A 24,928-nucleotide genomic window follows, 5' to 3' on the forward strand; every position below is an offset into this window, starting at 1 on the left:
ACTTAACACCAAAGAAAATATGTATTCTAAAGTGACAGTGAAAGCTGCTCTGCCATGTGCCTGAATGTGCCTTTTATGTGAAAAAGGGTCAAATTAAATAAGATAAATAAGTTACCATTTTATGTTATGGCCAATAAAATAGAGCCCACACTATAGGCATTCACTCTTGGGAGACAGAGATCACATGGCAAGTTTAAAGCATCTGACAAGGAAGGTTTTATTCCCATTGTCACATACTGTAGAGGGGAATAAACTATGCCTGCTTCATTTCTTAATATGAAACGTCACTTCTGCTAAGTTATCTTTGTGTTTCATACTTTATTAAGACTCTGATAGAGAGAATAAGACTTATTTACTTGATTTTCACTGTAGAGAAGAAATTTAATAAGTCTTTTGCCTGAAAAGTGTTTCTATCCTTTGCGGTTGGAAGTCATGTTATATCAATATTGGATCTATACTCCATCAAAAAGTAGTAACTTAAACCACACTGCTTTGCAAACAGTTCTTCCAACCTACATTTCAACTGATCAGTTGTGCTTTTTGGGTGATGTCACAACTATGCACCAACACTCACAAGAACTTTACTACTCTACACATAATGGGTGGAGAGATTTACACATTAAATGGATGGTTTAAATAAAGGTGTAAATACTCACAAAAATTACTGTTCCAAACTGTGTACCAAACAACCACATTTAGAACTGTGCAGCTGATTTTTCAAAAATGACCACTGATTTTGGGTGCCCAACTTGAGACATCTTTGGCTTAAATTCAGAAATGCTGAGCAACAATGCTAGGTGAAGTCAACAGGAGTCAGATGCTCTGCACCACTGGAAGTCAAGACAAAGGTGTCTTAAGCTGGGCAAGCAGAACTAGCCATCTCTTCTGAAAATGGTTTCAGAGCGTTAGCCGTGTTAGTCTGTAACAGCAAAAAAAACACGAGTCCTTGTGACACCTTAGAGCGGGGTGGGCAAACTACGGCCCGTGGGCCAGATGCGGCCCGTCAGGCTTTGGATCCGGTTTGCAGGACTGCCACCCCTGGGGGCCCGTGGCGCTCCCAGAAACAGCCAGCACCATGTCCCTGTGGCCCCTGGGGATGTGGGTGGCAGAGGGCTCCGTGCGCTGCCCTCGCCTGCAGGCACTGTCCCCTGAAGCTCTCATTGGCCGGGAACAGGGAACTGCAGCCAATGGGAGCATCAGGGGAGGTACCTGCAGGCAAGAGCACTGTGCAGAGCCCTCTGCCCTCCCCCGGGGACGTGGTGCCGGCTGCTTCCAGGAGCAGCATGGGGCCAGGTCAAGCAGGGAGCCGGCTTTAGCCCTGCTGCGCACCGCTGCCACCCTGGAGCCTGCCCTCTGAATCCCTCCTGCACCCCAACCCCCTGCCCTGAGCCCCCCCCCCACACTGCACTCCAACCCCCTGCCCTGAGCCCCCTCCTGCACCCCTCAAAGGTATACATTGTCCCCAAATCTGAAACAGTTGTGGGTGAGGACAAAGCCCAGCCACCAGGTTTGCCATGACATTATCAAGGATACTGTTCCTGACGGCTTGTAGTCCATCTTTGTGTGGAATGTGGCAATTAAAAGTGGCAATTCTTCAACAAAAAAAACTTCAAAAACAGACTTCCAACGAGAAACCGCAGAACTGGAATTAATCTGCAAACTGGACACCATCAAATTAGGCCTGGGAAATAAAGACTGGGAGTGGATGAGTCACTACAAAAAGTAATTTTCCCTCTGCTGATACTCACCTTCTTGTCAACTGTTGGGAATGGGCAATGTCCAGCTTGATTGCATTGGCCTCGTTAGCACTACAAAAGTAATTTTCCCTCTGATATTCACCCCTTCTTGTCAACTGTTGAGAATAGGCAACTTCCACCTTAACTGAATTGGTCTCGTTAACACTGACCCCCGACTTGGTAAGGCAACTTCCATCTTTTCATGTGCTGTGTGTATACACACACACCCCCACACCTTACTGTATTTTTCACTCCATGCATCTGATGAAGTGGGTTTTAGCCCACGAAAGCTTGTGCACAGATAAATTTATTAGTCTCTAAGGTGCCACAAGGACTCCTCGTTGTTTCTTCTGAAAATGTTATGTTTGATGAACAAGAAATTGTGAAGTATATCACAGGTTTTTGCTGCAGAAGTTATTGCCCCAGTTTGCCTGTCTCTCAAAGCATCCCCTCCCACTACCTCCTCCCACCACCACCTGTCCTCCCTAGGTCATGGAATATAGCTTAATTCAAATTTAGTGGTATAAACTATTTTCAGTCATTTCAACAATACACATTATCTAGCAAAATTTCATTAATTACACCAACAACTGGGAGATCAATTGCAAGTTACTGAACTTTGTGAATTAGCAAGTGGACAAAAAAAAGTTTTGCTCAACTATTTTGGTTACTTTAAGTTCGTTTTAATTTAAAATACTACATAATGTACAAGGAAATTTTGTCAATATTTAATCCTTTTAATAAGAGATGTCACTAGACCATCTACTGTAAACAGGGGAAAACTACCAATAGTGTGGATTATAAAGTATCAGATCCAGCAAGGAATTGAATCCTCTTTATTCCAATTGAAACAATAGGAAGAGGATGCTCAGCACCCCACAAGATCAGGCCCAGAGAATGAAGATTAGCAAGATTCTACCATAGCAACTTCATAAAAGGTAGAAAAAAAATTCACTTACAAGAATGGAACAGAAAATGCCAGTTGCAAAACATATGGCAAACCATTTCACTCGAGTACCAAAACTAAGCGTTGAGGCATCAAGGACCTTGGGGGAAAAGAAAGTCGAAGATTAGAACAATATATTTTGGACAGCACCTAAAACTCAAATACTTCTTTTGCATTTAATGAGCTTTAATAAGTATATTCATCTTGATTTCTCAACCTGCAACAAGTACCTACTTTTTACCTTGCTTGCCGAAGAAATCTCACGTTTAATTTGTTCCAATTTAAAGATGGCATTAGCAATTTGATTAGACAGGTTATTTTACTCCACTTTAAAATTATATGCATACCATGACATTCAAAAATAAATGTTGCCCACACAGATAAACAGACCTACCCATCACCAAACTGTTACAACTAAATCATGTCATGCCAAACTACTGAGACCATTTTCTGCACAAGTTCACTCTAGTGAGCAACTTGTGTTTAGCAGCTGTCAACTAATTTCCTCCTTTATACTATATGGAAGAGAAAGAATGAATGATCTTATACAAGTTTTTTAGTGGACATTCTAAACATACAGCTTTGTACATCCCTTTAACAAAGCTACCATTTTTGTTATCAAACAAACAAGGCAGTCACATTTTGCTGCTACAGAAACAGAACAGCAAAATGGAATGTGTGCCAAACTGAAAATTAAGATATTTAAGTAATTGAAGAAGTATAACAAAATTTGACACAGTCCAGTTCGTTTGCTGAGAAACCACTCCCAAAATTAAAACAAATGAAATTATTAACCTGCATAACTTCAGGTATTTTCTGCACACCTTGCTATAACCATCCCTTTAAAACAAGGGAATTGTTTTTAAACACACTACTGTTTGCAATAAGTAGTTTAGGTGGTCTTGGTTACAGACTTTGCCAATAAAATGTATCAAGAGACCAGTTAGGGATGAACCTCAAATTCACTCTAGTGACGGGAAGAATGACTTCAAAGCACCACATGTTGCGGAATAGCAAGTCCAGCTCTTCTTGATTTTGTTCATTATAGCTGGAGGGTCTAAAAACGCACCTGAGAGTTCTACACATTGACTAATCAGGGAGTGCCACATCGCAAGCAGTAATCTCCATTTCCATTAGTGCTTCAAGTTTGGCAACCAAGAAGCACAACATAGGATAATTTGCCTTGAGTATAAATTTAAACTCACTGACTGTGCTCAACTGCACCATGGTCAAATAGTCTACAAACTAAATCCTAGCTCCAATTTACCTAAGTTGACTATAAAGGAGTTGATTTAGCATATGCTAAATCATACCTTCAAACTCTGCCTCTCATTTTATGTCCTCACTTTCAGTTTTGTACATACTTTATAGTGATTTGACTTGACCGATTTCACATTCTGTATTACATGGATGATCCATTTCCTGCCTAGATTCTTCAAGAACAATGTTCAGCAGATTGTAAATCTGTAAATTTACTTGCACATCTTTTTGAATCTTTATTACCTTAAAATACAGCATGTTTACTTTACACAGGTTTAGATTCAAGGATGGGGAAGTCAGAATATTATCTCTTCATGCCACTACTGATTGAACTTATTTTCTTTAAGAATCTCTTTTAAAACCTACCTGTTAATTTTTGCATAGTCAGGTTAGTGTGAATGTCTGACTTTTTTTTTTTTAGGCAAAAAGCTAAACCAAATTCTAACAATAATTAAAAGTCTCTTTGGCAAAAAAAAAAAAAAAAAAAAGAAAGACTATTAAACAATTGTAGAAAGTGCTCAAACCATTAAAACTGTTATTGAGATAGTTTTCTTCAGTGACTTTATTTTTTGGTAAGCATAACACAGATTTAAACCACATTTGTAGTGTAAATTTATCATTTGATCAAAGCTAGGATTTCAAATGATTTAACATGAGGTGGATTTACCTATATACTACTGCAGTTAAAAAGCAGACCATTTAAAAAAGATAAAAACATTCAGAAGTACCTTATGTGCCTAAGTCCCAATGACTTTCAATGAAATTTAAGCTCCTCGGCACTTTTGAAAATTTTACCCACCATCAGGTCAACTGTTATCTATTCAGTTAAACAGTTCTGGACCGTTTAAAGTAACAGGTCTTGTCTGCAATGTGACTTTATTGTGTAAAACTGACACAATGTGAATGAACAAGATAATTTGATTTAACCTGGTATGACCACCTAGAAAGAGTTTCAGCAAAGCAGACACTACTGAAAAAAGTTGAGACATTTCCATCACTTAAGTCAGAGAAGACACATAAAAGTGATATTTCAATTCAGACTTGAAAAAATATATAAATATTAAAAATTATGTCTTTTTTTAACTGAAGTTTTTTTCCCCATGGTAAACATCTAGACCACCACAGAGCCACTATTTGTCATTAAGTCAATTTATGTGAAGAGGGGAACTTAAGGCAATATTGATATCTTAGGGTTTGTCTACAAAGATAGTAGTACATGGTAAGCTATAGTATGAATCTAAAGTGCACTAGCTTGCTACACACTAACTGGACATTTGGACACTGCAGGATGCTTTGACGTATTATTAAGAGTACTACAGAACTCTCAGTGCACAATAGCAGGGTCCACTCATCTAGTTAGTGAGCAGCTAGCTAGTGCACTGTAGAATCATACTGTGGCGTGCCATGTGCTAACCCTCCAAGTAGACAAGCCTTTAGTATGTATATATTCTGACAAATATTTATGCAAAACATAAGTATCACCATGAGCAATCCCACGGAAATGAAGGTCTAATAGTACTACTCATGGTAATAATGTAAAACACGTGCATAAGTGTTTGTAGGACTGGGGCCTAAGTGCTTGATCCAATTCCTACTAACTCAATGGAGAGACTCCAACGGATTTTAATAGGAGTTGGATTGGGCCTCTAAGGTTCTGAATCCAGCAAAGTACTGAGCACATAAGAAATGCCTATTAAATCAATTGGGTCATACCCAATGTTAATCACAAGTTTAAGTACTTTGCTGGATTACGACCTGAATGTGGAGCATAAAATAGATCTTCCCACTAAAAATGAACAGTGGTGCATACACCACTCAGACTTTTCAAAGATACTGGGAATTTGATAAACACAAAAGATACCAAGTCTATTTAATTTAATTAAAGTGTCAAAATATGCAATTTAAAAATAAAACAGATGAATATGGGTACTTAATGTTTTACATTTGCTTACAGATTCAATACAGTGATGAAGTATCAAAGTTCTCTTCTCCTGTTTTCAACAATTAAGATCCGCCCTTCCAAATAACAGATTATGTTGCTTACCTTATTAGATACAACTCTTTATCCTTATGTAGGCAAAAAGGAAGTAGATAAAAAAAGAGTAACTATGTGTCTCAAAAAATGAAAGAATATGTAGAGATTATATTCCTGAACAAAATCATATGAGAAGCATTTTCTGCACATTCATTCAAATAGCTGAAGATACATATTTGAATCACATGTTCAGGTACATTAATTCATGCAAATAACCACAAGTGCACATAAACACGTTAAATCCTTTCCATTGCAGCTCAGAAATGAAGTGCTGGTATGGCAAGTGCTATCACCACATTAAAGATACCAGACAGCTTCTTTTGGAAAGCCATTTTCAGTCTGCCATAAGAAAGGGGTGGGAGAGGGCAGTTTCTTCAAGCCTATCAGGCATAGTGTTGCCAACTCTTGCAATTTTATTTCAAGTCTCACAATATTTGGTGTTTTTTTTAAGCCTAATCTCCTTGGAGCAACTGATTACATGAGAATTTCAGTACTAATTTTTAAATCAAAAAAGTTCTTAGCCCTCCCTTCAGAGAATAGCCTGAAAACATGAACAAAGTACCCTAAAGGCTTGGAAACCAGAAGGCAAATAAAGACCTTCTCCACCACTCCCAATATAAAGCCTCATGATTTAAGACAATTTAATGATTAAGGACTTGACTCATGATTTTTGGATATTTAGGGTTGACAATAAGTCGCGGCATACAGAGGGCAGCTTGGGCAAAAACCAGTGACCCAGCACATGCAGCCATGTTCAGATCAGAGCAGAATAATAGGAGTCAAAAGTTAGAAAAGAGTTTGATTTACGGGCCACTTTTTATACCTCCTACCCTGCATGAAATAAATCTGGACCAAATTACCAGTACTTCAATGTTTGCAATAGCATGCAATCCAGATTTCTTATTAGCTTTTTCCTTTATTCTCCTTTCCCACCTAGCATATCCACATAAGAATCCTCCGAACTACCACTTTATACACTTAGAGCACTATTTGAATCTTCTCAATGGAGAAGAGTGAATAATGCAGCTGAGCAAATGGCTGCACAATTTACCCTTCTGGCAAGTGCAAGTGTGCAAACTGCAGACTTCTCTAGCCACCAGGAGACAAGCAGCTCTAGTAGGTTTACGAACTGCACTGGCAGTCACCTTCTGTGTCCCTGGGAAGCCCTCAATGCCAACTGGCAGTGGGCCCACCAGATTGTAACTCATATTAGGCCCGACACTCACTACCCCCAAAACACTTGTCATAATATGTATCTAAAAGATGTCATGTAAGGTATCCTATGTAAACTGGTGACATATTAATCCAGAAAATCACTGTGATATATAACTTGTGCAAAACCCATACATACATGTGTACTGGAAATATGTTCTTAAAATATGTCTGGGAGGCAGTACATAAACCCAACTTTCGGCAGACAAAGGAATGTGGATTAACCTGTCCAACTGGCTTGATTACAGGCAGAGGACAATGAAAGTATATTTACATAAAAGGTAAACCAAGCAATCAAGCTAACTGACAGACAAAAGCAAAAAAGATTTTAGTAATCCATCAGTTCATGGACAGCACACTTTGAGCCTGTGAAAATAAGATTCCCCCAGCCTGGAGGGCTAAAGATGCTGGTAACCTGATGTGAGTAAGAAAACTGCAAAGGCAAAGATTGTAACTGGCTAAAATTAAATTTTAGTCAGTAGAAAGTGTGACTTGTTTTGTTTGTAATCACATTTGTTTCTTTTTCTCTTGCTTAGTACGACTTAAACCTCTGTTCTTTGTTAATAAACTTATTCTTGTTTAACAAAACCATCTCAGTGCTGTGTATTAAAATGAAGTGTCTTCAACTAACTTAACACACTGGTATATACACTGTCTCACTGGAGGCAGCAAGCTTAATTTTTTGAGTGTCCCTCAGTGAGAGGGACTAGATACTGCAGACACATCTCTGGGGAACTCCGTAACTGGTGTTCACTGGGTTTCATTGTTACTAAGGTTTAGTTTGGCAGACTCTTGAAGAGCTTGCTGGCATGGCAGACAGTTTTGGGTCAACTCCCCGACACAACTTAGCAGCAGCAAAGCTCCCACTTGCTAAGGCAGGGGGCTAACAGTGGCTTACAGTTCTGGGTGTTGTAAACAGAACTTCACACCTTCTCCAGCAGCACAGCTCAGAAGTTGTGCAGAGGTTAGGCTCCCTGCTTGCTGGCCTTAGGATCTTCATCATGCTAGGTACTGAACACAAAAGAGGAGTAGTCCCTGTCAAAATATTTACAATCTAATTTGTCCTTCATGTCAAACAGGTGGATATGACAGACACAGGAACCTCAAAATAAGACACTATTATGGGTACAATTTGTGACTATAATGATTGCTATTTAACACAAAAGCAAGATTGAGGATTTCATCCTGGACTCCTGATTATAGCATCATGCCAGACACTACAATATTTGCATTATTAATAGCCTTTGCTTAGTAGAGGACCAGGTAAGGTTAGCAGTGCATATTCCATGTCTGGAAAGAGATCATCAGAACTGCAGCACAAGAAGGAAAGAAGTTTGTTCAGCATACATCCTCCCAATCATCTTTATCTGTACTGCCCTTTACCACTTCGCTTCCCAGGGGCCCACAATGCCACGATGAAAAAGGAACAAGCAAATCACGGTTCTTTCATAAGTGAGTCATTCACTGAGAAGAGTTGGGGAAGCTTCTCTTATGGGCAACTTATTCCAAAATTGTCTACTATAGGATTTCTTGCACTTTCTTCTTCATGTCAAACCAACCTGATAGCTTTCTTTGAGGGGTAACAAAGCTTTGGATGGGGGGGAGTGGTAGTCCTAGTATATCTTGACTTTAGTAAAGCTTTTGATACGGTCTTGCGTGACCTTCTCAAACTAGAGAAATGCAACCTAGATGGAGCTACTATAAGAGGAGTCCAAAACTGGTTGGAAAACCGTTCCCAGAGAGTAGTTATCAGTGCCTCACAGTCATGCTGGAAGGACATAATGAGTGGGGTCCTGCAGGGATCAGTTCTGGGTCCAGTTCTGTTCAATATCTTCATCAACAATTTAAATAATGACAGTACACTTACGAAGTTTGTGGACAATACCAAGCTGGGAGGGGTTGCAAGTGCTTTAGAGAACAGGATTAAAATTCAAAATGATCTGGACAAACTGGAGAAATGGTCTGAAGTTAATAGGATAAAATTCAATAAGGACAAATACAAAGTACTCCACTTAGGAAGAAACAATCAGTTGCAAACACACAAAATGGGAAATGACTGCCTAGGAAGGAGTACTGCAGAAAGGGATCTGGGGGTCATAGTGGACCACAAGCTAAATATGAGTCAACAGTAACGCTGTTGCAAAAAAAGCAAATATCCTTCGGGGATGTACTAGCAGGACTGTTGTAAGCAAGACACGAGAAGTAATTCTTCCGCTTTACTCCATGCTGATTAGACCTCAACTGGAGTCCTGTGTCCAGTTCTGGGCACCACATTTCAGGAAGTACGTGAACAAATTGGAGAGAATCCAGAGAAGAGCGGCAAAAATTAAAGGTTTAGAAAACATAACCTATGAGGAAAGATTGAAAAAATTGGGTTTGTTTAGTCTGGAAAAAGAAGACTGAGGGGGGACATAACAGTTTTCAAGTACGTAAAAGGTTGTTACAAGGAGGAGGGAGAAAAATTTCTCTCGTCAACCTCTGAGGATAGGACAAGAAGCAATGGGCTTAAATTGCAGCAAGGGAGGTTTAGGTTGGACATTAGGAAAAACTTCCTAACTGTCAGGGTGGTTAAACACTGAAATAAATTGCCTAGGGAGGCTGGTGAATCTCCATCATTGGAGAGTTTTAAGAGCAAATGAGACAAACACCTGTCAGGGATGGGCTAGATAATACTTAGCCCTGCCATGAGTGCAGGGGACTGGAGTAGATGACCTCTCAAGGTCCCTTTCAGTCCTATGATTCTACGATTTGATAAGCCACTGACCTAGTACATCAGTTCTTATGTTACTAAATTGAACTGTCCGATTCCATTTGCCTTGTCTTGCTGCTTCCATATATCTTTCAGTAAATTATACCTTTTGACTAAATCATTGCAATTTATACAAAGCTGTGCATTTCACACTTTAACAAAGCTTTCACTAATAGCAAGAATATTCAGAAGCGTAGGAAGAACGCTACAGCAGAGACTTGTTGAATTAAAACTTAATTCAACATCTCAAATTAAGTAATTAGTAATTGAGATCTTAGAACTATGTATTCTTTTATGTGGAAAGACTTTCAAGATTTAGGGCTTGATACTTATGATTCATGCATACACATTCTCCTCAAAGCATGTTGGCAGCGTGGTACCCTACACTAACACATTTCTCTCTACAGCCCTGTGCTCCAGGGCAGCGTTAAACATCTAGCAGTCAGCCCCATACCATCTATGGTGCAGCATGCTCCTATCAGTCACTTCTATAAAACTTCCTTATTTCTAAAAGTGATTTCTTCCAGTGAATGAAAGGCTTCAGCTGTCAATCAGAATTCAGCCCGATTTGAAGTTTTAAAAAAAGAAAGACTTTTTAGATTAACTCTATACAAATGCAAAGAAAACTCTTGTAAACATCTGATTAGTGGTATATGGGTTAGTGTTAAACAGATTCCTTCAAAGCTTTAAAAAAAAATAATATAACTGTTCAGAGTAAGCATGAAAAATGTCAGCCCAAAGAATATTTTTCAAAAACTCAGTGAAAAAAATAAGGGCTTTTAATTAAACTGCTTTCACAGCCATAAGACAGACAAGGTGGGGAGGTAATAGCTTTTATTGGACCAACTTCTGCTGGACAGAGAGACAAGCTTTGTGGGTCAAAAGATTGTCCCTCTCACCAACAGAAGTTGGTCCAATAAAAGCTACTACCTTACTCACCTTGTCTCCCGAACATTCTGGGACCAACAGGACTACAACTACACTGTTCACAGCCATAAGTAACACTGAAGAATGAAAAGGGAAGAAAAAATAAAAGCATATGGATCCAAAAGAAGGAATGTTTCTGAAGAGCCTTAATATTTAAATGCCATTTAGCATTTAACATCTGTAATAAAAGCCTTCCTAGACTGTGGTGACCAGAACCACACAGAAGTACTATTCTCCTCCTATTTGCAATCCCCACAATTTATTGTGCAGGAGCCCTAGCAGCCCCACAGTTAGAACAGTTTCTTTTGCACTTCAGCATTATGTAGATGCCTTAAAAAATTTAAAAGATTCTACACTAAGTATAATGTATGTAATCTGTTTTTAAAAGTCATCAAGGCAAAACACATAGGGTAATGTGAGCGAATTCGGGGTTGTAATATTTAAATAGTGGGTTTTAAAAAAAAAAATCTCTTCCACTTAATCACTTTTAATGATAACTTAGTTAAGTCTTTGATGGAACATGCTGTACCAACCAAATGCATGTACTTTCTTCATTACATGTTACATTTAGTACACAACACTGCTCTGATCAAGAACTGCCCAAATAAAGTGGCCTCTGGGAACATCCCAATCCCCACTAGGTAATGTACTTTTTACAGCTTCAGGTAATCAAAACATTCAGGCAACATGATTAATATTACAGGATACGGATCATCAGCCTACCTGTTGCCAGGAAGCCACATCCTGATCTGAGAAGTTCATTAGAACAAACTAACTTTAATAAACATGTACGTATGTCAGTAATAAATATCCCAGATGGTATGTACATTGGGAGGTGCTGGGAAAGGTAATGTACCACATCTACCTTTACTAAATTGAGTCAGCCAGGAAGTGAGCAGATTGGTTCAAAAAGGAATATTTTCCCCCTTTAGAGTAGGGATTATTCAGCAAAGCAAGTCATTTGGCAGTTATTTAAACCTGACCTGTTTAATTCCAGTACAAAAAGCAAAAACCTTATTTAAGACACTATACCTGTTTGCGACAGTGAGATCTTATGCATTTCACACTAGATGAAATTAATTTTAAATAACTAATTTTATTGCTAAGTATAAATATTCAGTTACATTGTTCCCCTAACTCAATTCTTTAAAGATTGGATTAATTTCATGACTTCTTTTGTCACCTTAGTTTTAACTATATAGTTCCCATTTTCTTCAGGAAGTTTAAGAGGAAGTTTTAATTTAAAATGTTACTGACGGTGCTGTGTCTTTCTTGAAAAGAGAAGTTAGTATCCTCTAAACCTGTATTTATTTATTTCCTTGACAAAACTGGTCTGATGTTTTAGGGCTGGGAATCTCAGCAGTGGAGGGACTTTAAAAAAAAAAAAGGACTAGGAAGGGATTCTCAATGTTTCAGCCTTCAAAATATGGAGTTTATATTTGAGAAAAATCTTCCAGTTCTAAATGGATAGTTACAATTTAAGAGTTCATATGAAAATAGGCATTGTCTGAGGATTTGTTTAATTGTGCAGAACCAGTAAGTGTTGCATACCCCGCTACCAGGTCAGCAGAAGCAGCTGAACTACTCCTAGAGCTCTGCTAACATCCTTGTTAATATCAACAACCAAAACAAGTCACTACAGAAGTCACTATGTAAATTAAAAACAAGAATAACCATGCTAGTTTCTGCACTAACTAAAAACATTAGGACAAGATCAGGCTATTGTAAACATGGCAAAAAAATTTAAGTTATTTTTTAAAGGGTGTGTCCTCTCAGTGCCCTGAATCACGTCTCCAGACATTTTTGTGGCAATGTCCCATCTACTTATTTTTCACCCCACCTCTCAGAAGGGCGAAGTAAATTTAAGTCCAAATTAGATGTATTTCAAACAGGTTCCAAAATTAATGGATACGCAGAGGTTAGTAACAGAGTAAAGGAACTACATGAGATATCTGAATGGATATATACATTTTCTGGTGGCTCTGGAAAGAACATTTAAAGGAAAATACTGGTAGTTAGCTAAAAATCACTAAAACATTTTCTGGTTTCAGAGTAGCAGCCCTGTTAGTCTGTATTCGCAAAAAGAAAAGGAGTACTTGTGGCACCTTAGAGACTAATAAATTTATTTGAGCATAAGCTTTTGTGAGCTACAGCTCACTTCATTTCTGAATAGCAAAGATAAAAATATGTACACAAAAGTCCCGATTCCTGCAAGACATTGAGCAACCTCAGCTCCCAGAAAGTGCTCAGCACTCTGCAAGATCTAGCTTTAAAAGGATTTTTCATAAGATTTGGTAGAAACATCTGCCATTATTTCAGTATTTCCATTCAGTAAATCATGTTTTCAGTGAAAGCTGACAGTTTGCAGTTATGTTTGGGAAGCTTTAGCCCAAATTGTAAGTTTCAGCACACAGCTGATTGATTTAATTTTGGAAACCTGAAGAAAGGCATTCCAGCTGTTTTTGAAAACACAGTAAACACACTGTCAGAAAAGGAGCCAGAATCCAGTAGCCCCAAAACTTCTCTACCTTAAAGAGAGAATGCAACTTTAATATCAAATGTACACATTAGAGAGTCATGAAATTCAAAGTGTAAGGTCTCTGCTGCAACATTAACTCAGGCATGTAGCATACACAGAGCATTTTATATTCCTTTCTCACTCTTAAAATGGATTTTTTACACCACTGTTACAGTCACAGGTAACATTGTTGTAAGTCTTATAAAGAAGCATGCTAATCTTTCTTCAATAAGTTTCCTCACCTGTGGTTTTAACACCATATTAGAGTAAGAATGAAAATTTTCATAAATCTCATTTACTTTTCACCATTAAAAAAACGTATTAAAATGCAGAATAAAGGATGCCAAATACTATATTCAATAAGGAAAAAGCAAAGGGTCCTGGAAACTCATGGAGTTTTTGTTACTGGTAGTTAATGTTAGCTTGATCATAAAACTGGATAAACCATAAAATATTGCTTAAAGATCATACAAATAAACTTTTAAATACACTCCAGAATTTTTTTAAAAGCCTCCCTATATATTCAGTTTCCTCTCTTGATAAAGACAAATAAAGAACTATTTCAACTTATTCTCTCTTCCCCCTCTACCCTCCCCCAATACTTTGTGTTAGTTTTACTTTCGTTTTGATACAAGTATTCTGAATGGTGTGCTGACATACTGCTGCATTTAGGATAGCACTGACTTGCAATATATTTTTCTACACATTCTTCATTTTATTTTGAAAATCAAGCAGTTAGTACTAAATAAATGCATCCCAGGTACCTCTAAAATATTGCAGCAGGACAGTGTAATTTAGTATTTCAAGAGTTTAGAAAGCCTAGGTTGATTTTTTGTTTGATAAAGAGAATTCTCTCAATTTCGTCTGCTTAGTTTTTGCAGACAGTTACCATAAAACATCAGATTTATTATTCAATTGGAAATAACTCTCAATTTGGCAAGTAGGGCTAATAGGACGAATGAGACATACATAAAATTAACAAGCCATATATCTATTGCATAAATACCAGCTATCCTTAAGAGAGACCAGATGTTTTCAGCTAAATCTTTTTGAGGTAGCATACAACTGACAAATCTTATCTAGTACAATACATTTCATTTACATTAATGCATTTCTCTTACTGTTTGAAATATAGGGATATGGGAGAAAAATATTAGGCATGCTATCATTTAATGCCTTTTTGTAGTGAGATATAAAAGAGGGAAACTTTTTAAGCATAGTCAATGTCAGTTGTTGTGATGCTTAACACTTTGGTAAATGGAACCTAAAAATCTGAATGTTTGGTGTTTTTGCTATACTGGTTAGATTTTTACTTCCACATTGGCCTCCGATGTTCTGAGAGAAGGCATAGCCTAGAACATGAGGATAGATTTGAATCTACTACACAGACTGTATCGCCTAGAAAAAACACATCTTATTTTATTGTTTTTAGAGGAAGGCTTTCTAAATACGCCTGTGAGTCTAAGGCCCTTTCTATACTATCAAGGGATGCAACAACTTATGGTTTTTTAACATCATGTGAATGCATACTACAATTTTAAAAGCTATTCAATACCTGATATAGGAGTCACCAAAGTTATGTCTGAACAGAATTTAGCTTCAGCTGGTAAAAGTGTAGCATGGACAAAGTATACAAGTATACAGCATGATGCCAAGATGAGAATAATTTTGCAGATGTCTGCTTTCTGAAGCAAAAAGTGAACAGTATCTACACTAGCAATAGTTCATTGCGGGCCTGCTTAAAAGAATCCAAGTTCTCAAAGGAGGCCACATTGGTGCAAACCGCTGGTGGTGGTAACAGATCACCACTGTTTACACCAGCTCACCTAACCTGCTCAAACTGGCCTAGAAAATAGGGTGATAAAAGTGTCTGCAACCTATCTATGCTAATGCTCCCACCAATAGAGCTGAACCAGTGGTAGTGTAACAGAAATTAAGAAAAAGGCCAGTGCAAACAAGACCTAAGGTTTGGTATGGCAACACATTCAAATGCACATACACTACAGGGTGCAATATTCCAAGTATGAGCACCATATAACCATCCATGGCCAAAACATCAATGCTCCTGTCTTGATATAATTGGCAGGAATGCAATTTCAAAGTGTAGACATAAACAGCATCTTTTCAGATAAGACTATTCCAATATATACCCGCTGATGGCTGTACCAGCCAGATGCAGGTGTGTGGGAGGGGTGGCACTAGGGGACTGAGGGCTAGTCTACACTGGCAACATTAAACCACCTCCACAAGGGGCGGAGCTACCAGCACTGGGGGTGGAGCTACCAGCACTAGTGCACTGTCTATACTGGTGGTTTACAGCACTGAAACTTGCTGCTCTGGGGGGGGGGGGGGAGGCGGGGCGGGAAGAGGGGGGATGTTTTTTCACACCTCGAAGCGAGAAAGTTGCAGCGCTGTAAAGTGCTAGTGTAGACAAGCCCTAAGAGAATCAAGAAATCCTACTAGTCCAGGTACAGAACCTCCTTACCTACTTCCCCAAAATATTATTTATCTCAGGAAACTGGGCAAGTAGAATTTTGCAAGGCTGGTTTAAAGCTTTATTACAAATGTAAGAAAGTGATATTATAAACTACACTAATAAAATACAGTCAAGTCACTTATACTGTAGTTTAGTGTCAGATATTTAGAAGTGATGCATTTCTAGCTCCCGGATTGACTCTGTGGAGAGATTACATCATAATTGATGACGTAATTAATTAAATGCTCAGACACTCATCTTATGATCACCCCCCATAATGAATGCTACATTGTCCAGTAGGGCAGAATTATGCGAGTATCTATTCAAATATTTCCAACCCACATAAAAGTTGCCACAGGATGGCAGACTTAGGAAGTCTCCTATACTTACAGTCTCAGGTGGATATGCTCTCTCCCCCCCTGAATTTAAGGTTTTTGTTTTTAAAAAGCAAACAAAAACACCGTATCACACCAATGGTTCATGCAGTCTAGTATCCCACCTCAGACAGTGGCAAATACCAAATGCTTCCCAGGAAGGCACAACCCTATAGTGGACAATTACAGAATAATCTCTCCCCAGGACAAGTTTCTGACTAGCCCCCAGAAATCTGTGCTTGGTTTCAACACTGAATCATAAGGGTATAATTTTTTTTTTAACCCTATGTGAGAAACTTCAGAGTGATCTAACAAAGATAGGTGAATGGGCAATAGAATAACAGATTCATTACACTGTGTTAGACAGCACTGAACGTTGATTGATAGGAATAATCTCAACTACTCATACACATTGCTGAGTTCTAAATTAGCTGACTACTAGATTAACAGGAAAGAAACCAGGGCATCATTGTGACCAGTACCATGAAAACCTCTGCTCAGTGTGCTGGGACAACTGACAAAATAAACAGCACACAAAATACTGAAGTTAGAATTACAAAAATATAAATTTGTGGAATGCCTTCAACTCAAATAACGTGCTGTAGCTCAGGTAACACACCCAGCAGAGAAATAGCAAAAACAAAAGGGATTCAGATTGACGATGAAAATTATTTAAAGGGAGACTGTTGTACAAAGAGAGAATTAAAAGAATGAGACTAGTTTACAAAGAAAATGAGTAACAGGAAAAATAAGAGACATGCATAATATAACGAATGTTACAGAGAACATAAATTGGGTGCTCCTCTTTACCCTCACTTGGCTGTACAATGAAGGAAACACACACACACACAGCTTGAAAGACAGCAACTTTAAAATGAACATATCTTGATTTACCTAACATATTGTTAAAGTTTCACAGCTTTGCAGAAGTCAAACAAGAATTAGACATTTATATGGGTAACTAGAAGATCCAAAAAATTTTTCAGTAGGATTAAAAACCCAAGGACTTGTCCACATAAGGAAATCGCCTGGAACAGCTATTGTGGGGCATGCACTAATTAGTCCAGAATAAAGTGATTTTTACTCCAGAGAAGGGTACACCCAGGGACCTATTCCAAAACAGCAAGCCCAGTCTGTTTCCCCTACCAGACTAGCCCTTAGAGGACGCTAAACCCTCATGCTTCAGGATACAAACTAATAAGAGTGACAGGTTTCAGAGTAGCAGCCGTGTTAGTCTGCATCCACAAAAAGAAAAGGAGTACTTGTGGCACCTTAAAGACTAACACATTTATTTGAGCATAAGCTTTCGTGAGCTACAGCTCACTTCATCGGATGCATTCAGTGGAAAATACAGTGGGGAGATTTTATATACACAGAGAACATGAAACAATGGGTGTTACCATACACGCCATAACGAGAGTGATCAGGTAAGGTGAGCTATTACCAGCAGGAGAGAAAAAAACCCCAAAACCTTTTGTAGTCATAATCAAGGTGGGCCATTTCGAGCAGTTGACAAGAACATGTGACTGGGGTGAGGAAGGAGAATAAAAGTGGGGAAATAGTTTTGTGTAATGACACAGCCATTCCCAGTCCCAAGCCTAATGTAATGGTGTCCAGTATGCAAATTAATTCCAATTTAGCAGTCTCGCATTGGAGTCTGTTTTTGAAGTTTTTTTGTTGAAGAATCACAACTTTTAGGTCTGTAATCAAGTGACCAGAGAGACTGAAGTGTTCTCCCACTGGTTTTTGAATCTCATTGGGCAGGCTCCCATATTGGCTGTAGGGTTTCTTGCTCGGGTTCTGAGCCATGGGATACTGGCCGCGATGAGCCCTGTCCGATGGGCAGGTCAGCTCCTGTGTCACAGGAGCTGGTGACCCATTAGCCAGCCAGCCAGCCCACCTGGCTTCTGGGCACTGTCCTGTGGTGGTGAGTTCCACAGGCCGCTCACCAGAGACGGCACCGCGAGGGGGCTGATTCCTAACCCCCGCCGCCCGCCCCCCAGTCGAAACAAGGGACATCGATACCAACAGGTGCCTCTGCTACATCGGAGAAACCAATGATCGCCCGGGGCAGCCCTGCGAGGTACCTGCGCCGTCAGCCCCTGCTCCTCGTCCTCGTGCCCGCTCAGCACCCGGCGCAGCTTCTCCATCTCGCCGCCGCCGCAGCTCCAGGCCCCTCGTCCCGCCCACCCCGCGCTGTCCCCTCCCCCTCGAGCCCCGCGCACCACTGACCCGCGCTGCTAGAGCCCCACCGGAAGTCACGAGACCACAAACGGAAACAGACGCCCCGCAGCAGGGAGTTTAATCCGACCGTTAGAGTCCGGCCGGGAGCCGAGCACCGCCCCCTCCAGGCGAAAGGCCCCCACCCCCGTTCCTGACTTCGCCGTTTATTCCCACCCTCGTCCCCAACTGCGCCCCGCCCCGAGCCTAGCCCCGCCCTCTCCCCGCGCACAGCCCCTTCCCTCTTCGCCACGCCCCCTTCGCCTACGCAACCTGCTCTCCTGGTCCCTCTCCCACCGCCTGCTTAGTGCCCACGCCCCCTGCCGGCCTCGGCTCCGCCCCTTTTCTCATCCTGGCCCCGGCCGCAGTCGCTCGGCTCGACCTGCCCTCCCGCCCTCGTGGTCCTATGCCCGGCCAGCCTACGGTCCTCAGCAGCGCCGGGGTGGGGGCGGCCGTGGGCAGAGCTCGCACCAGCCGGTGCTCCTTGGGCATCCCCAGCTCTTGGGCAGCCTTGCAATGCCAGGCGCTCTGCCAGCATGTTAGTTTGTGTCATTTCTTACTAACAGGTTTCAGAGTAACAGCCGTGTTAGTCTGTATTTGCAAAAAGAAAAGGAGCAGCATTCACAAAAAGAACAGGAGGACTTGTGGCACCTTAGAGACTAACACATTTATTTGCGCATAAGCTTTCGTCAGCGACAGCTCACTTCATTGGATGCATTCAGTGGGAAATACAGTAGGGGGATTTTTATATATACAGAGAACATGAAACAATGGGTGTTACCCTACATAGTGAGTGATCAGTAAGGTGAGCTATTACCAGCAGGAGAGGGAAAAAAAACCTTTTGTAGTGATCATAGAATATCAGGGTTGGAAGGGACCTCAGGAGGTCATCTAGTCCAACCCCCTGCTCAAAGCAGGACCGATCCCCAATTTTTGCCCCAGATCCCAAATGGCCCTCTTAAGGATTTAACTCACAACCCTGGGTTTAGCTCAAACCACTGAGCTATCCCTCCCCCCCATAATCAAGGTGGACCATTTCCAGCAGTTGACAAGAACATGTGAGGAACAGTAGGGGGGGAAATAAACGTGGGGAAATAGTTTTAGTTTGTGTAATGACCCATCCACTCCCAGTCTTTATTCAAGCCTAATTTAATGGTGTCCAGTGTGCAAATTAATTCCAATTCAGCAGTCTCTCGTTGGAGTCTGTTTCTGAAGTTTTTTTGTTGTAATATTGCGACTTTTAGGTCTGTAATCGAGTGACCAGAGAGATTGAAGTGTTCTCCGACTGGTTTTCGAATGCTATAATTCTTGATGTCTGATTTGTGTCCATCTATTCTTTTACGTAGAGTCTGTCCGGTTTGACCAATGTACATGGCAGAGGGGCATTGCTGGCACATGACGGCATATATCACATTGGTAGATGTGCAGGTGAACGAGCCTCTGATTGTGTGGCTGATGTGATTCAGCCCTATGATGTAAAAAGAAAAAAGAAAAGGAGTACTTGTGGCACCTTAGAGACTAACCAGTTTATTTGAGCATGAGCTTTCGTGAGCTACAGCTCACTTCATCGGATGCATAGATGAAGTGAGCTGTAGCTCACGAAAGCTCATGCTCAAATAAACTGGTTAGTCTCTAAGGTGCCACAAGTACTCCTTTTCTTTTTTCTTTTTACGAATACAGACTAACACGGCTGTTACTCTGAGCCCTATGATGGTGTCCCCTGAATAGATACGTGGACACAGTTGGCAACGGGCTTTGTTGCAAGGATAGGTTCCTGGGTTAGTGTTTTTGTTCTGTGCAGATTGCTCTGTCCCCACTGCCAATCAGTCCTATGGAGCAGTGGTCTCCAAAGTGGGGTGCACGCATCCCAGGGGGTGCGCAAGACCATCCGTGGGGGTGCGCGGCAGGAGGAGCGCCGCCAAAGGAGCACCACTGGCATGGTGGCAGCAGCGCTCCTGGACTTTTGATTCTTTGGCGGCAGCTCGGCTCTCCCCGCTCCGTCTTCGGCAGCACGCCGGCGGCAGCTCAGCTCTCCCCGCTCCTTGTTCGGCAACACTTCTTCTTCTTCTTCTTTTTTTTTTTTGCTTCCCCAGAGCTGGCCCTGGGGGTGTGCGACTCAAAAAGTTTGGAGACCCCTGCTAAAGAAAGGGATTTCTGTAAAAATGTAGGCATGGATGTCATAAATGGAATAACAGCTCATGTCACCTCCTGTGGTTATTCTCTTAAGTGCAACCTCTCAGTTAAATTGTAAATAAATAATAAGTGTGAATAAATAATTCCCTATAAAATACTACTATATTGATATTAAAAAGAAAAAAGAAAAGGAGTACTTGTGGCACCTTAGAGACTAACCAGTTTATTTGAGCATGAGCTTTCGTGAGCTACAGCTCACTTCATCGGATGTATAGCATATTGTGGAAACTGCAGAAGACATTATATACACACAGAGACCATGAAACAAAACTTCCTCCCACCCCACTGTCCTGCTTGTAACAGCTTATCTAAAGTGATCATCAAGGAAGGCCATTTCCTCTCACAAATCTTGGGAGAAAGGCCAGTCCTTGCCTACAGACAGCCCCCCAACCTGAAGCGAATACTCACCAACAACCACATACCACACAACAGAACCACTAACCCAGGAACCTATCCTTGCAACAAAGCCCGTTGCCAACTGTGCCCACATATCTATTCAGGGAACACCATCACAGGGCCTAACAACATCAGCCACACTATCAGAGGCTCGTTCACCTGCACATCCACCAATGTGATATATGCCATCATGTGCCAGCAATGCCCCTCTGCCATGTACATTGGTCAAACTGGACAGTCTCTACGTAAAAGAATAAATGGACACAAATCAGATGTTAAGAATTATAACATTCATAAACCAGTCGGAGAACACTTCAATCTCTCTGGTCACGCAATCACAGACATGAGGGTCGCTATCTTAAAGCAAAAAAACTTCAAATCCAGACTCCAGCGAGAAACTGCTGAATTGGAATTCATTTGCAAATTGGATACTATTAATTTGGGCTTGAATAGAGACTGGGAGTGGCTAAGTCATTATGCAAGGTAGCCTATCTCCCCTTGTTTTTTTCCTACAACCCCCCCCCCCAAGACGTTCTGGTTAAACTTGGATTATTGCTGTGCACATTGTAAGATGAGCTATTGCCAGCAGGAGAGTGAGTTTGTGTGTGGGGTTTTTGGAGGGGGGCGTGGGGGGGTGGTGGTGAGAAAACCTGGATTAGTGCTGGAAATGACCCACCTTGATTATCATGCGCATTATAAAGAGAGGTTTCAAAGAGGGATGGGCTATTACCAGCAGGAGAGTGAGTTTGTATGTGTGTCTGTGGGGGGGGGGGGAAAGGGTGAGAAAACCTGGATTTGTGCTGGAAATGGCCTTCCTTGATGATCACTTTAGATAAGCTGTTACGAGCAGGACAGTGGGGTGGGAGGAAGTTTTGTTTCATGGTCTCTGTGTGTATATAATGTCTTCTGCAGTTTCCACAATATGCTATGCATCCGATGAAGTGAGCTGTAGCTCACGAAAGCTCATGCTCAAATATACTGGTTAGTCTCTAAGGTGCCACAAGTACTCCTTTTCTTTTTACGAATACAGACTAACACGGCTGTTACTCTGAAACCTTATATTGATATTAAAGTATCTGCAGAGAAATACTCTGAATTAATCTAAACTTCCTACAGTAATATTTAAACATTAAGTAAATTAATTAAGTAAATCTACATACATACATCTTGTCATTGCTTACAATTCAATGCAACAATCAATTTCCTATCAAATTAAGGCAAAAGCACATCACATTATACAGGATTGCATTCACGAGCTAAATCCATCTTCAATGAAAATGATCTACAAGAACAGAAGAATGGCCATGCTGGGTCACACCAATGGTCCATCTAGCCCATATTTGGTCGATGAACAGTGGCTTGTGCCAGATACTTCAGAGCAAATGAATAGAACAGGGCACTTACTCAAATGATCTTTCCCATCATCCAGTCCCAGCTTCTGACAGTCAGAAATTTAGGGACACCCAGAGCAAGCGGTTGCATCCCTGACCATCTTGGCTAATAGCCGTTGATAGACCTATTCTCCAGGAATTTATCTAATTCTGTTTTGAACCCAGTTATATTTTTGGCCTTCACAACTTCCCTGGTAATGAGTTCCACCAGTTGACTGTGTGTTGTGTGAAAAAGTACCTCCTTATGTTTGTTTTAAACCTGCTCTCTATTCATTTTCTTGGGGGACCCCTCGGGGTGCTAGAACAATTTTTATAGTGGGGGTGCTGAGAGCCATTGAACCAAACTGTAAACCCTGTATATGATGGTGGTGACCCCTGATTCTTGTGTTATGTGAAGGAGTAAATAACAGTTCCTTCGTCACTTTCTCCACACCATTCATGATTTATAGACTTCTTATCATATCCCCTTTTAGCTGTATCTTTTCTAAGATGAACAGTCCGCCTTTTTAACCTCTCCTCAAATGGAAACTGTGCCATAGTCCTACTCATTGTTGCCCTTCTCTGTACTTTTTCCAATTCTAATATATCTTTTTTGAGATGGGGTGACCAGAACTGCATGTAGTATTCAGGGTGTTGGCATACCATGGATTTATACAGTGGCATTATTCTCTTTTCTGTCTTATTCTCTATCCCTTTCTTAATGGTTCCTAACATTCTGTGAGCTTTTATGACTGCTGCTGCACATTGAGCAGATATTTTCTGACAACTATCCACGATGACCCCAAGATCTCTTTATTGAGTGGTAACAGCTAATTTAGACCCCATACTTTTGTATGCATAGTTGGGATTATATTGTCTAATGTGCATGATGTTTAATGTGCATGATGTACAGCTACAGCAAGGCACGTATCTATCTATGCCATTTCAAGAGTCCTAAACCATTGTGATATCATAGGTAAATCAACTAAGCACCATCCTTACTCTGAGGCTAATTTGCATGCATCAGTTTCATTGGTTGTATGAAGAAGACTGTACTGATGGTGAATTATTTGGCCTAACTGCCACTGGTATAAATCAATACAAATCTTCCAGCACAGCCCATCCCTAGACACAAATCAAAACAACCGCCCACACAACACAACCAGCTCACATGATAACCCCAAACACACATAGCCCTCACACAGCACAGACCCATCATTCATCCCCTGCAAAAAAAGAAAAAAGAAAAAAACCCAGTCAGCACAACACAGCCCCCCCACAAATCATAACTTTTCCAGCACAACACACAGGTTTGCCCACCCTCACTCATACTTCCCACAAAACCATAAACGTGAGCAGAGAAGCTGCTGGTCCATTGCTACTCATTATATAGTTATAGCTATAATAGACAGCTAGCTTCTATAGCCACTCACATGATAAGACCGATCTGGGTACAGACAATATTTGCAGGAGAACTCACAAATCATCTAGCTGCATAGTTCCTTATTGTTGCCTTTCAAATGGTCAGTTTTCTCTTCTGAGATTGGGTTTAAATATTTGCGTCTCAAATCCTGCAAACCTTTATTCACATGAGTATATCCAGTAATGCCCAATGGTGATTAAAGACTACATATATGAATAAGCATTTACAGGATAATTCCCCTGGTGATAAGGCCTGTCATAAGATAATGGCCAAATTCTGTTCTTAGTGACAAGCACACAACTGCATTAAAATTCCATGTGTGTTACACAGCATAATCTGCTCCAATATGGGGTATCATTGGCAGCCTGTTAAAAACTTTGGACCACCTTTGGCCCCAAGGTAACTTGATTTAATTCAGTGAAGTTACATCAGAAATGAATTTGGCCCCTTTAGTTTAAAAGGAAAAAAAACATTTAAAACCCCAGCCTGTACTTCATTGTTTTCCTGCTTGCCCAGTGGTTCAGTATTAGACTTTGAGTTGGAGTCATAGTAGTAGCTTTATGTGGAGAAAGATAAAACAGTCTAAGTATCCACTTTCGCAGTGCTTAGATTTGGTACCCAAAAGCCAGACTTATTACAGACACCTCAGATAGACATTAGATATACAAAAGTTAGAATCTATTCATTCAGTTTTGGGCCAACATTTGCCTCTGCCATTCATTTCTTTCTGACTGGAAATTTCTGCATATGCCCCTGAGGTGAAATTGCCCCAATTTCTGCAGCAAAAACCAAAAACAGTTTTTTATAACAAAATTTAGATTCAAGATTGTTTACATGCAAGATGTACCTTTAGTTTGTTTGCATGGCAAACAGCAAAGATTCGAGGTGAAACTACAATAGTTTCGATTTTCATAAAACTAATGAATGTGATTATTCTTCTTAATGATGGCTGGTTAATCTATTTTAAGAATTATTAATATTACAGTCAAGCCTAAAGGTCTTACCAAAGATCAGGCCCCCATTCTGCTAGTCCTGTACATATACATAGCAAGAGACAGTGTCTGTCCCAAACAGCTTACAATCTAAATAGACA

The 24,928-nt window shown here is 40.4% G+C and overlaps 1 protein-coding gene across 2 annotated transcripts in view; it reads right to left on the reverse strand.

The window, feature by feature from the left end:
- Positions 1-18,411, reverse strand: part of SFT2D1 (SFT2 domain containing 1) — a 73,548-nt gene extending 55,137 nt beyond the window's left edge. For both annotated transcript variants that reach the window (XR_012638861.1, XM_074948751.1), the window contains exons 1-2: positions 18,321-18,411; positions 2,696-2,782 (exon numbers count right to left, since the gene is read on the reverse strand). Coding sequence is in view for 1 of the 2 variants with exons in the window: in XM_074948751.1 (XP_074804852.1) it covers positions 2,696-2,782; positions 18,321-18,383 (150 nt within the window). In the remaining variant the exon portion in view is untranslated. The remainder of the gene's footprint in view (positions 1-2,695; positions 2,783-18,320) is intronic.
- Between the last annotated feature and the right edge of the window lie 6,517 nt (positions 18,412-24,928).

The sequence above is a fragment of the Natator depressus genome, chromosome 3 (assembly GCF_965152275.1).
Source record: "Natator depressus isolate rNatDep1 chromosome 3, rNatDep2.hap1, whole genome shotgun sequence".
NCBI classification, from domain to species: Eukaryota; Metazoa; Chordata; order Testudines; family Cheloniidae; genus Natator; species Natator depressus.